This window comes from Aythya marila (assembly GCF_965140915.1).
Source record: "Aythya marila genome assembly, chromosome: 10".
Taxonomy (NCBI): domain Eukaryota; kingdom Metazoa; phylum Chordata; class Aves; order Anseriformes; family Anatidae; genus Aythya; species Aythya marila.
This window is the reverse complement of record NC_139051.1, coordinates 15,739,745-15,753,067: the sequence shown is the minus strand read 5'-3', so window position 1 is coordinate 15,753,067 and position 13,323 is coordinate 15,739,745. Positions and strand designations below refer to the sequence as shown.

Here is a 13,323-nt window from a genome sequence, read left to right as displayed (position 1 = left end):
GACCACATCTCAGCTTCCTGATAACCTCTTTGCAGGTACTGGAAGGCTGCTGTAAACCCCAAAGCTTTATCATCTGTGTGCCAAAGAAGCCCAGCTCCCTCAGCTTTTCCTTCCGGGCAAGTGCTCCAGCCCCTGACCACCTCAGCAGATCTCTGCTGAACTCACTCTAGTCTATGTCTGTCCTGTATTTGGGGTATCAAAATAGGATGCAGTGTCTGTCTGATCTAACAAGAGCTAACTAATGGGAGATAATCACTTCCCTTGATCTATTGGCTATATTCCTGTTGATGCAGCACAGAATACTGTTGGCCTCCTTTGCTGCCAGGGCATATTGCTGGCCCAAGCTCAGTTTACTGCTTGCCTCGAGCCCCAGGTTGCTGTTTCCCACCCACTAAATCCCAGCCTATAGCATTGCAAAGGGCCAGGTTTCACCATTTATTTTATTATTATTATTATTTTTAATTTCATGAATTTCCTGCTGGCCCATTTCTCCAGCCTATCTAGGTCCCTCGGGCAGCCCTTCCCTTGACCACATCAACTGATCCCACTAATCTGGTGTCTGTGTAATTGGTTCTTCCCCAGAACGTGTCCAGAGAGGGTCTGTTGTAAAAGAGGGCTAGTTTCTCCCAGCCTCTGGTGTTCAAGTGCTCTGTGGCACACCGTGTGTCCTTGGATGCCTGTCCTAACCCGCTCTCATTCCTCCCCAGACATCCGGGACTCCCTGATGCAGGCTCTGGCCAGCTATGTCTGCTACCCCCACTCGCTGCGTGCTGTAGAGAGGATCCCCGAAGAGCAGTAAGTGCTGCCCTGCCTGCTCCCTGCGGAATGGCTGGGTCCTGCTGTGTGTGCTGTTTAATTCCCTGTCCCCGGACCCTTTGCAGCTGACCCGTGTCTCCTGTCTGGTAGGCGGATCTCCATGATGAAGAACCTCCTGGCTCCCTACGAGCAGCGGCCCTGGGCGCAGACCAACTGGATTCTCGTCAGGCTGTGGCGGGTGAGCATCCCTGCCTCTCTCACCACCCGGTGAGCAGCAAAACCCGACTGTTTGTCACCCTCTGAGATCTTTCTTCATCTCTTCTACCAGGGCTGTGGCTTTGGGTACAGATACACACGGCTCCCACACCTGCTGAAAACCAAGCCTGAGGACGCCAGCCTCCCCAGCCTGCAGAGTGAGTGGGCTGGGGGGCTGGCGTTTGGGATTATGAAGGGTGGTCGAGGGAGGAATGGCATCTTCTCTAGCAGGCATCGCTGCTATGGGCCAGGCCAGTGGTGAGACGGCTGCAGAAGTAGGAGGGGATCCTAACCAAATATCCAGGCCTGAGCTTTGCAGCCAGCATTTTCTGGGCATTCCCAGTCTTTCTGCACTTGCTGATGACTCTTTTGGAGACTGGGTGGTGGGTTGAATTCATCCCAAGGGGGGTTCTCCCCTTCAAGGGCAAGGTGAGAGGCCCAGGGGTGCATCCTTACGAGAGTGTCACCCCAGAATGTAAGCGTAGGAGAAGGAGCTTTGATGTCTGCAGCAAGCAGCTGCTATGGGTAAGAGCTGATGACTATGGCAAGCAGTAGGTACCCCGTGAGACAGAGTGGGTGCCCAAGGGCACTGGAGAAGTTTGCAAGCAGGGAGTGTTTTAACCAGGCCTCTCTTGGAGCCTGGCAGAGCCTGGCCTGTTTGTGATGGCAGTTCAGTTATCAGCACTATTGTCACACCGAGGGGTTCCCCAGCTCCGCTGCATCTGAGAAAGACGTGGGAAGGAGAAGGTACCTTTCCTGAGCTGAAGTACACGTCCTCAGCCTCAGCCTTGCAGGGTCTTGGCCAGTCTGGATACACTCCTGGTTCCTCTCTGCTGTGGAAAAGGCTTCGTGCCAGACCTTGCTCCTGGAGAGCTGCTTAGGGATGGGGGACAGAGGATGCTGCAGCCTGATGTGGGCATGTGGAGATGTGCTGCAAACCCCTTCTGGTGGGGAGAGCTGCCTATCCCTGTTCTAATGGCACTCTTGTTCTCTTTCTCTCTCCTGCCTCTGGGTGCCCAGGAGATCTCTCTGTTGCTAGTTTCCAGAGTAAGTTTGGTGTGTGATCCTCTCTTGTCTGGTGAAGTAGCTTTTAGAGAGCTCCCTCCTTCCCTTGTTCCATGTAGAGAGTCTTCTTTTGGGGGGCGTAGTGGCTCACATGAGGATCTCTTTTCCCAGTTACATCCCCGGGAGATGGCAGGGAGGCTGGCACCCACATGGCAGATTGTGAGGCTGCATCACGCAGCTCTGCCTTGCTGCAGGCTGTGCCAGCCTTGGCTTCCTCCTGTCCTCAGAGGACAATGCGGAAACCCTCGTATATGTGGCAGGGACCTCGTGAGTGTCCTCGAGATCCCCCCCATCCAGGGAAGCTTTCGGGCAGGATCAAGGTTCCTCAGTTTTCGAGATCTCTCTAAATCCATCTGCAGATGGCTCCACACAGTCTGAGCCTGGAGTGGGCTGGGCAGGCTACTGGGGACTCGATCCTGGGGCTGCTATTTTAAGGTGCAACTGAATCAATAATGAATGCTGATTTAATTGAAGAGGGACATGGGACTCAGAGGTGTCCTTGAGGTGCTGCCCAGGAAAGGAGGAGGAGATGTCCCCCTGCCTTCACACCCATCAGTCTTCACCTTGTTGCAATTTGAGCGTTGGCAGGGACAAAAAGGACAAACGTCTGAGCCAAAAGAAATTCTTGTTCGTCTGGGTCTGCTTCTGCAGGCCAGTCTGAAGGGAGCTTTTGCAAAAGCCTCTTCTCTAATGCTCCAGCCTCATCCTGCACGGGGGATGCTTCCCTGAATGGCTCTGGGCAGATGACAGAGGTGTGCTGGCTGTCTCTCAATATATTTGAGAAACGTGGAGCACCGGCTGCTCTGCCCTGCATGTTACTCATCCCCACTGATGGCAAACCCCTCTGCAGCGAGATGGTTGTCTAAGCTAGAGGTCTTCCAGGATGAAGCCCTGTTTCCATCTGACGACATCCAAAGAACCATCCTGTGTGAGTTTAACTGACCAAACCCTTCCGGTGGTGGTTCCTCAGCCTCAGCAATAAATCCGTGATTTTCCTGATGGGAGCGTACATCTCCTGCTGCTCCTTCTGCCTTTCTCTGCTGGGTTTATATTACAACATTTTCCCCCTCAAAAGTGTTTACATAGCAAAGGAAGCTCACTTCTTTGCCCTTCTAAATGGTGTGGGGGGGAAAAAAGTGCAGCCTCTGTGTCTCATTCAGGAAGGCTTTTTTATTCTCTTGCAAGCCCCTGTGTTCACTCTTCGCTTTTTTTTCTTTTTTTTTTCCTTTTTTTTTCTTTTTTTTATCTTTTTTTTTCCTTTTTTTTTATTTTCCTAACAGCCCCAGCATTGCCAGTGTCATGCTGGGTAGAACAACTCCCCGACGTGCTGGTCACGGAGCCAGCTCTTGCATTAGCCTGCTTGCCAGCACTTCGCTTTGGAGGCGTGTGGGAGTCCCAGGCGTGCTCCGGGGCTTCACCGTGCCTTGCGTCTGACCTTTTTGACATCTCATTCCCTGAATGCAGTTTGCTTTCCTCCTGCCTCACCCTGCCGGTGTTCCTTTTGGTCCTATGTAAATGTTCTTTGAAGGGACACAGTTTACCAGTGGTGGGGGTTGCTGGCTTACCTTTGTCACTGTAATTCTGTGAGCCTGGCAGCCACCAAGCAGCAGCTGTTTCACATTTACATCTGGATCCTTTTGAAAACTCAGATTAGTGCTGGGTGGAGCTGCTTTGCTTCCGAATCTGGTCCATTTGGGGCTTTCCTCCTCCGCGTTCCCAGCTCTGCTGTAAGTGCTGCAGCATTTGGAGCCCCTACACGTACGTCACTTGGTCTGCTGGCCAGGGAGTCTCACAAATGGCCCTGTTATAAATCTTCCTGGGTCATTAGCAAACTATAAAGTACATAATTATCTTCCTGTGATGAAAGTACATGACCCTGCTTCTTTACAACTATCTGCACTTATTGAACGCTTCCACTTTGTCTGCTTTATTAATTTTTAACTCTATCTGTTGATGGGCCTCTGCTACTGTTTGACTTTTTCCCATTACTAGTTTTAAAAATAATTCTCTTATCATATTTTCCTCTAGTTAAGGAAACCGACGTATAGCCAGGTTTGTCACAGATGTTTCATTTATACCTTTTCTTTCTATTACCTCTTTTCTCCATGTTATCTTTGACTGCTGGCTGTGTTTGTTTATATTCACTTTGATTTTTGCATTTACCTTAACCTTTTTGCTTCGTCCTGGCCTCGGTGAACCTTCCAACTGAAGTGTTGGCTGTAGCACTGGGGCTTTCTGACTGCCTAATAACCTTTTCAAAGCGCTCAGTGTTTTTATTCACCATTTTTCCCCCCACCTAGATCTTTGCTTTTCCTCCTCCAGCTGCTTCACTCATATTTCTGTGGGGAAGTTTCAGTTGTGGAACCATCGGATGTATCCGTAACCGCTCGGAGCCATGCTCTGGTGCCCACATTAAATGTATTGAGGTCATAATTTCTGGCCTTGGAAAACCACCGATTCCTGTTCCAATGGCTGATCTTTATCTGCCATAATGATGGCTAAGCCAAGGCTGAGTGGCTTCTCTATTAAGGAGTTACAAGTTTTAGAAATACTAATGACGTGCTCTTGCCAAGATCAAGAAAGTAACCGCATCAACAAGGATCCGTACTCTCCATGAACTGCCATTCCTCTCAGCAAATTGACAAACACAAAGTCGGGGTGAATCCCCATGGTAGTGATGCTGACTGGGGTGTGAGGGAGGAAATGCCTCGGTAAAGGTGAACTTCTTGTAAATGCAGGTGAGCACAGCACCAGGGTCCAACACGGAGCTGGGTTTCTAGGTACCATTACTGATTGCCCTGTGCAGACCCCGATCTGGCAACGCGTGCAGGGGAAGAAGCTGCTCTTGCTACGGCCAAGGGCAGCTCTCTTACCTTGCTTTCAAAGAGCAGCAGTGCTCACAGTGTATTTAAGACTCACAATCCTCCTAGGAGCAGCAAAGGCCAACTTAGTGCACCTTCTCCTAGTGGTAGCTCAAAACCTTAAAAAAAAAAAACAAAAAACTAGGTAAGTGTGGAGAGGTTTGACAAGAGGCACCGCTTTTTAATGCTTTTACAGACTGGCACAGTCTTTGCTAGCAGCGAGGAAAGCATTTAAGAACCTGGAATTGGATGCTTGGAGCAAATTCACACCACTTATTGGAAAAAGACCATGAGGAAACAGTCATTGGCTAAAAGTCAGGATAAAGCAAGTTGTTACAAGCAGAAAAGCATCCTTCAAAAAACCAAAGCTGCCTTCAAATGAGGTAGGCTTTGGCTGGGCGCTTCATTTGGAGATCTGTCTTGACTTGAAATGTCAGTAAGAGGTGTTGGTGGCGGGCCAGTGGAACAACCCCCAGAGCTCCTCCACAAGGATTGATGGTCATTGCCTAAAACTGCTTCAGTACTTGAAGGCAGGAGGGGGCTAATATGTCAGCAGTTATTAAAAATCACTTTTTACACATTTAGGGGGGGCTAGGAAAAAAAGCAAAGACCAAAAATGCCAGCCCTGCAACAGAGCCTTCCTCTTCTGAAGGCCTGGGAGAGAAAACAGAGGTGAAATTCAGCATAACCAGAGGTGGAATAGTGAATGCAAAAGAAAAATGGGGTTTAAAAATGGGCTGCAAGCTGTAGAGACAAAGCTGAAGATCACAGGTGTCTGTGGGAAGGTCCTGGTGGCAGGTGGCCTGGTCTCTGCTCAGGTGAGGGCTGTGGCTGGCTCTGGATCCAGGTGGCTGGGGCTTTGTCCAGCCCCCAAGGCTGGAGACCTCCCTGGGGCCTGTCCCTGCCCCATCCTGAGGAAGGAGCCTTCAGCTGGCCCCTGTCTGTGCGGGTACCTTCCCCAGCCCCTCTGCAGAGTGGTGCCCAGCCCCTGGTTCCCAGCCGGAGCTGGGAGCCGCAGATGCAGGATTTTATGCTTCTTATTGAATGTGACAAGGATTTTTTTGTCCCAACCCTCAAGGTTCTCAGGATGCCTCGCACATCAGACAAATCCCCTTGTTCAGTGTCAGCTGTGGGTTTGCTGAGGCCGTGCTGCGTGCCAGCCTCTGTCGCTGACAGGAAGAAAACCAAGTGGGCTCCAGCACTGGCTCCTGGGCTCCTCTGCTTACACCTTGCAACCAGCAGCTTCCTGGGGATCCTGAGCTATAAATTCTTCCAGAAGGGTCATCCTCAAACTGCAATCCTAGTTTGATCTTTTGGAGGGGAAAAAAATAATCATAGTTAAAGGAACGAATTACACAACAGCAATGACAAGGAAAGGAGAATAGAAGGAAGCAAAACCAGGCAGTGCCTTCCTGCAAATCTGCCCTGTGTTTGGGGTTTGGATGCTGCCAGTGCTTCCGATTCCACCTCTCCAAAGAAATCTGGGACACCTGGTGAGGGTCAGGGAGGGATGGGAAAGGGGACAAGGACGTGACAGTTCCTATAGGACAAACTGCCTAGACTGGAGGTGTTCCTGTTTGGAAGGAGTGATCGGGGCTGCCGTGAAGGTCTGTGAAATCAGGGCTAGCTGGAGGCAGCGAATGGAGAGCAGCATCTCTGCCCCTCCCAGCAGAAGGAGGGGGCAGCAAAGAAGAAATATTATCAAATAAAGAGAGCAGGAGCCAGGCTGAAATTAGAATTCTTCCTGCCACACACGATTATACTGTGAAGTGTTGCTCTGGGACACGTTCGATGCCAAAGGCTTGCATAGCTTCAGGGGGACCCTGAGCAGGAAAGCCGCTTGGGATCACTAAGTACATAAAAGGCAGCCCCTGAGCCACATATTGCCAAGGGCTGGGAAAGTACCATGGGGTGGGCATAGGCCATTAAAGATGTTTGTCTGATGAAATCCTTCCCAAAGATGTGCTTTGAGCCAGGATCAAAGCCAGGGTGCTGGGCTGCCTGCAGCATAAGTACTCGGCACGTGTCCCCATCACACCACAACCTCGTACCTAGGGGCAGGAGCGTGCAGAGCACTTTGTTCTGTTCAGGAGGAGGTGATGATCTCCACTTGTCTCCTGCCATTTCTCCCTGGCTCTGCTGTTCCCAGCTCACAGTCTGCCTGTAGTTACACCGTGCTGCTCAGCCCCCAGCGATGTGCTGGAGGTTGCCCCGTGTTTCCTTTGCCCCTGTGCCGGCCTTTGGGGCAGGGTGCCACCCCACAGACCCTTTGCAGTCAGAGCACAGCTCGTTCCTCTGCGTGCTGTGGTGCCAGTGCTCCTGAACCTGGCTGGCCCTGCCGAGGGCACAGCCCAGCAGCAGGCAGAAGCCTCTGCAGAGTGGGGTTTGCCAGGTGTCGGCTCTGGGCAGCTGCTGCCACGCTGCTATCAGGAGTAATTAAAGTCGAGGCGACCCTCCAGAGCCAGGCACGAGGCTGTGGTGCATCGTGCTGTGTGCGTGGGCAGCAGCAAGCGCATGGGGCTGGCATTAATTCAGGCTGGCATTGCAAAAAAGTGCTCGGAGGCCCAGCAGGCGAGCTCGCTGCTCAGCACAGCCCTCATGCCCGGCCTCCCAGCGCCCTGCCATCCCCGTTTGCTGTCTTACAGCAAGACACAGGCCGATATTTAACAAGCCCAGGAGCAAGCTCCTGCCTGCTCTTGCCCCAGGCCCGTGGCCGCTCTGGGTGCAGGCCGCTGAAGCTGTGTGTGCTTGCAGAGCCGTGCCCCTCCACCCTGCTGCAGAGGCACATGGCAGACCTGCTGCGCAGCGACCGTGACTTGGCCCCCAGCTTCCTCAACAGCGTCCTCAACCAGCTCAACTGGGCTTTCTCCGAGTTCATCGGCATGATTCAGGAGGTGAGCGTGTCAGCACCTGTGGCGTGCCCGTGCCCTGCACCGAGCAGGGTTCAGGGCTCTACTCTCAGGGCTGGGAGTGCAGCAGTTCCCTGGCACACGCGGGAGCCAAGCTGGAGGGGTTTCGTGGCCCTTCTTTTGGGAAGAGGCGCCTCGGTGAGCTCTCTCTCTTGCTTGGTAGATCCAGCAGGCAGCGGAGCGCTTGGAGAGAAACTTTGTGGACAGCCGCCAGCTGAAGGTGTGTGCCACCTGCTTCGACCTGTCGGTGAGCTTGCTCAGGGTGCTGGAAATGACCGTCACGCTGGCCCCCGAGATCTTTCTGGACTGGAATCGCCCATCATCAGAGCTGCTGCTTCGGAGGCTCGCCCAGGTACCGTCCTTCTGCCAAGTGCAAAGAAGCATCCTCTGGAGTGGCCCTTAGCGCACAGCTGGGCAATCCGGGGGAGAGCCAAGACAGAGCGGGGTTCTGCAGCATCCCCCTCTTGTCCCGGTGTCCCCAGGAGGCTGTGCCCCAAAACAGAGTGTGCCCACAGAAAGGGTGCAGCTTTCAGCTCGTTGGGCATGCAGGGGGCAGGAAGAGGGGTGCCACGCACAGAGGCCATGCACAGCTTGCAGCAGTTGTGTCAAGCCTGGAGCAGTCCCTGCTCATCCCACTGGGGGCTGAGTGAGAGCTAATGGCGGCTAATTAAGTGCCTTTGCAGCTGATTCCTTCAGTGCAGAAATCTCAGCCTGTGGTGATGCTCTGTCAAGCAGAGGAGTACATTGCTTTCTGTGCTCTTCTGTGCTCCGGGGCTGGTAGGTTCATCCTGCTGCCATCTCCACCCCGCTGACACTGCTTTGCCCAGCAGCAGCTGCCAGCTTGTTCTTCATGGGCTGTGGCAGTACCTTCTGCTTCCCAAGAGCTGTGTCCGCAGAATTAGCTTGGCATCTGTAGGTGGGATTCAGATTTAGGTGTGAGGTGCTGAGATTCGGGTGTCTTGACCTCAGGCTGGCTCTTCCCTGTGAGGTGTGGGTGCAGTAGAACCACTGTGATGTGGTGCTGCCTCCCTCTGTGCCAGGGCCGGGCTAGGACTGTGCTGCAAGCTCGTGTGGACAGAGAAGGGAGCCCTGTCCAGCCCCTTGCTCAGCCTTCCTTGTGGGCCCACAATGTGCATGTGCAGCTGCGTGGTGTCTCCAGGCTGTGTCAGGTCATGACAGCCAGTGTTAGCTGATGCTCCCGCTGTTAGGGCTCTGAAAGAAGCATGTTACAGAGCTGGTCAGCTCAGGTTTGAGATTTAGGAGCTGTAAAAAGAGGCATGTGTTAATTCTAAAAGTTTTTATTAACCCTGTTTCTAACATGTGCCGTCCATCAGCAGAGTAGGTGCCCCTGCAGCACCCATCAGCTCCCATGCTGCTCCAAAGCACGCTCTTCGAGTGCTGCTCACAGGAAGACCCACCCAGAAAATACAAATGCTCTCTGCTTTTCCCTACGCAGCTCTTGAACCAGGTTCTGAATCGTGTGACAGCTGAAAGGAACTTGTTTGACAGAGTGGTCAACCTCCGTTTGCCAGGTGAGCCCATGCATTAGCTCTCCGTCCCTTCCCTCTGTTGAAAACGTGCTGGAGAAGCGCCCCTGGGAAGTGGGTGGCTTGGTTGCTGTGCTTTGCATCGAGTAAAGGGGGCACTGAGATGCTAGAGCAAGCTGTTCTCACCCATGTCAGCCGTCCTCTTTCTCCTGGAGGTGACTGAGTTTTGCCTGTTAGCAGGACCTGGCTCCAGGTGCTATGTAGGCATCCTACATTTCCCATACACCAGCTGCATTTCCCTTTCTGCTTAGTAGGGGACAGATTTCCTTCCCATCCCGAGGCTTGGAAGAGGCAGGGATGCTCCATTCTGAGGGCCAAGCCTGTAGCTCACATTAGTGGGAAAACCTCCTATCACGGGGGGAGCCCAGGTCACCCTGCAGGCTGCTGGAGAGCCAAAGCCACAGCCCCTGCGTCCCAGACTGTGCTGCCACCAAGTCCTAGGGCAGTGGTACAGCCCTGTCCTGTCCCTTGTGCGGTGACAGTGGCTCCATCTTTCTCTTTTGCTTCCACAGGGTTGGAGAGTGTGGACCATTACCCAATTCTTGTGGCTGTGACGGGAATACTGGTCCGGCTGCTTGTGGACACCGATGCTCAGGGGTGAGTGGATTTGCTTGTGGAAGCACAGCATCACTGCGCATGGCACTGCTTTGGGTAACGGCAGCAGTCTGTGTCACAGGTGACATTACAGGAGCAATATATTTGTGTGGTGAGGAGAGGCAGATGTGCTTGGAGCAGGCAGAAGCTGGTGTGTTTTAAACCCCTGCTCCGTAAGTGAGGTGGTTTCTCAGGAAATTGTTCTTCCAGCAGGGTGGGGTCACTGTCTGCAACCCCTTTTTAGGCAAACTTTTCCTTATCAAAGGGCATCTCTGTGTTCAGCACACCAATGGCCTTGTTGTGTAGTTGGGAGCAGGACAGCTTCCAGCATCCTCACTGAAAACGTTCTCAGGGAAGCCATGGCTCAGCTCAGACTGCTGGCTGATGTGTGCTTGCACTGAGCCCTGAAAAAAAGCTCACGCTGACACACTCTGCAGCCCTGTCTTTGCTCTCTCCCAGCGTCGCCCTGCCACTGTTCTCTGTAGGATGCTGGAGGAGAAGGGGCTCTGTCCGCACTGCACACCCTGCTTGTTTCCACGCTGGGAGAACATGATAGTCCCTGGCTTTGCAGAGAGCAGAGCCCCATCTGGCTGAGCAGCTCAGCCCTGCAGCCAGTCTTTCAGCTTCTTCTCTCAAGGACTCAAAGATGTACACAAATACATCTAATTATACCCTGCCTCCCGTGGCTGCTGCACCAGTCACACAGCCCCAAGGATGACAGTGCCAAGTGCTTAGCACAAGGTCACCGATCAGTGGCCTTGCTGGGCTGGGGGTGTGGGTGTATTTTGCTCTCCCTCTAAATCCCACTGTGTGGAAAAGGTGACTGGCACAAATCTGATGCCACAACTGGTTACTTCTTCCTGGAAGGAAGGAGAAGGTGTGATAAAGCAGCTCCCTGTATGCCAGGCAGGACAAGAAATCCTTCCCTGGACTTCCTGTCCCTTGAGCATCTGTCCCAGGCCAGATGACGGGGGTAAAAGTTGTTGCCCTGGTCTTCAGTTCAGCAGACTCTAAAAAGCACTGAGAAGACGGCAGTGGGATGAAGATCACCTCCTTCCCAGCCTGCAGGGAGTCCTGGGCAAACAAAAACCTTCCAGGTTGTGTCTCCCTTACCTGAAAAGCCAATTGTGCTGGGAAGCTGGTGTCACAGGGGCTGACACTGCCAAGTGCCACTGTCCCCTGTGTGCTGGCTGCGTGGTGACAAACCAGAGGTGCTGTATCCTGCTGTGCAGCTGGGAAGTGGCAAATCCCTGGCTGATCACCAAGGGTTTTGCAGTCACCTCCGTGGGCACTGGAGAGCAGAAATAAATGAGAGGCAGCGGGGTGATGCAGGCAGAGTAACACGGCCCTGTGGTGGGCCTGGCTGAGCAGGAGAAACACGAGATGAGACAGGAGGAAGCCAGGGAAAAAAATTCTATAAAACAAGATGCTTCTGCGTGATTTTGCAAAGCCCAGCACTAAATCTGAGGTTTGATCTGCCACTGATCTATAAAAGGCAGGCAAACGCTGCAGGGAGGCCTTTCAGGTCAGTCAAGACACAGAAGTACTGAGGCTGAGCAGCTTGGAGACCCTCATGGCTACCAGCGCCGAGGGGACGGGCAGCCTAACCACAGGCAGGGTGACACAGCAAAGGGAAAACGGGAGGATTGCCATGGGTCACAGTGCTGCAGGAATTCATGTAAAGGATCCCAGGGGTAATTGGGCTCTGCGGACCAGACCCATTTTACAGAAGTCAAGAGGAGATGTTGCTCCTTTTTCCTTTTTCTGTTCCCCTCAGTGTAGCGAGCAGAGTAACAGGATGGGCATTTCTCCTCCTGCACAAGCACCCTGCCTGGGCAGAACTAGAAGCAGGTAGAAATCTCTTCCAGGTCCCATTTGGCAGCTCCCAGGTTTCCAGAAATCGTTAACAGAGTGATTATACAATGTGAATTTGCTTAGAGGAGCTTCTCTTTGGGAATTGCCCACGACACCAGCTGTTAGCCTGACTAGTTCATCGCAGGGAGGCTGTGCCCTAGGGAATGAGGACGAGGAGCAGTATCTCAACTGACTTCCTTGGCTTGGTGTGGTTTTTCTGGTTGCCTCTAACCCAGCCGTGGAAGCAAGCTGACCCTGGACCAGGCACTTGGCTGGAGGCTTTGCCCTGGGTCAGCGAGCACAGATTCCCCTGGGAGCGGAGCAGGGGAAGGGCAGGAGTAATGAGAGCTGGGGCCCTGCCCGCTGCCAGCCTGGGCCCCCCCCAAATGCAGACTCATCCAGCCGTGTTATCAGGATGCAGTCTGATGCCTCAGCTGCTCCTTGCCCAGCACAGGACGCTCAGCCAGGCATCAAGTCCTCCTATTACGGGCTCCTGGCACAAAAAAAGCCATTAAGCACAAGGGTAGGGAACATTGCCCAGGCTGGGATGTGATGAGACAATTGATACATCGCATGCCTCAGTCTGTGGGTAGAGCTTTTGGGAGGGGAGAAACGCATTCCCCGTCGGGTCCGGCAGCACCGGTGCTGCTTGTGGGGATCCAAAACTCGGGTACCCGCCCCATCCGTGGGCACCCCTCTCCATCAGCCCTCCAGGGCTCGGCTGCCGCAGCTCCCAAACGCTTGCTGGGGCTGGAGGGTGGAGAGGGAAACCTTTCACTGCTCGCAGAGCATCCTTAGAGAGCAGATGGCTTGGCCAAGAGCAGAGCCTGAGGATTTCACGGCTTGGCTCAGCCAGGGGCTGGAATGAGCCTCATGAGCGGGGGCAGAGGAACGGCGGTGCAGGGCACAGCCTGCGAGGCTGCCAGCTCCAGCCAGGGGCTGCTGGCAGAGGGGCTCCCACCACAGCAGCGTGCTGACAGCCCCGTGTTCCCAGCAAGGCAGCCGCCTGCCCTCCAGGGCTTGCAGGGAGGGCACAGCCCGGCTGTCTCCTAACCAGGCAACAGCTCCAGGGCTGGAGCCAGCCTGGGGCTCCGCGAGGCTGCTGCAGGGCTGCTCAGGCCTCCGTGCAGGAAGGGAGGAGCTGGCAGGCTGAGCCAGGAGCTGGGCTGAATCGCTGAGCCCACGCCAGAGACCCTGGCTGCCTTCAGCCAGTATCATCCCCCCTGCTAAATAATTGAGCAGATTTTCTATTAAGCCTCCTTCGGAGCGAGCTAATGGAGCAGGGTTGGCCAGAGCTTGGGTAATGATCCTGGGGAGAGCGAGCCATGTGGGAAGGGGGCGAGGCCCGAAGGGTGGGCTGCAGGGCCCTGCGTGAGGGGGGCGCGCTCAGCGGGGTCAGGGCTCGTGGCTTGCAGGGCTGGGACACAGGCAGGGAGTCAGCGAACTTGTCTGTGGTGCTGCTTCTAAAGAAGCTGCCTTCAG

General features: G+C 53.9%; 1 protein-coding gene across 1 annotated transcript in view; it reads left to right on the top strand.

Moving 5' to 3' along the window:
* Positions 1-13,323, top strand: part of RNF123 (ring finger protein 123) — a 47,166-nt gene that overhangs the window by 25,805 nt on the left and 8,038 nt on the right. Inside the window, exons 29-35 of the mRNA XM_082768077.1 lie at positions 708-795; positions 907-994; positions 1,085-1,169; positions 7,692-7,831; positions 8,010-8,198; positions 9,303-9,378; positions 9,906-9,990. Coding sequence (XP_082624203.1) covers positions 708-795; positions 907-994; positions 1,085-1,169; positions 7,692-7,831; positions 8,010-8,198; positions 9,303-9,378; positions 9,906-9,990 — 751 coding nt within the window. The remainder of the gene's footprint in view (positions 1-707; positions 796-906; positions 995-1,084; positions 1,170-7,691; positions 7,832-8,009; positions 8,199-9,302; positions 9,379-9,905; positions 9,991-13,323) is intronic.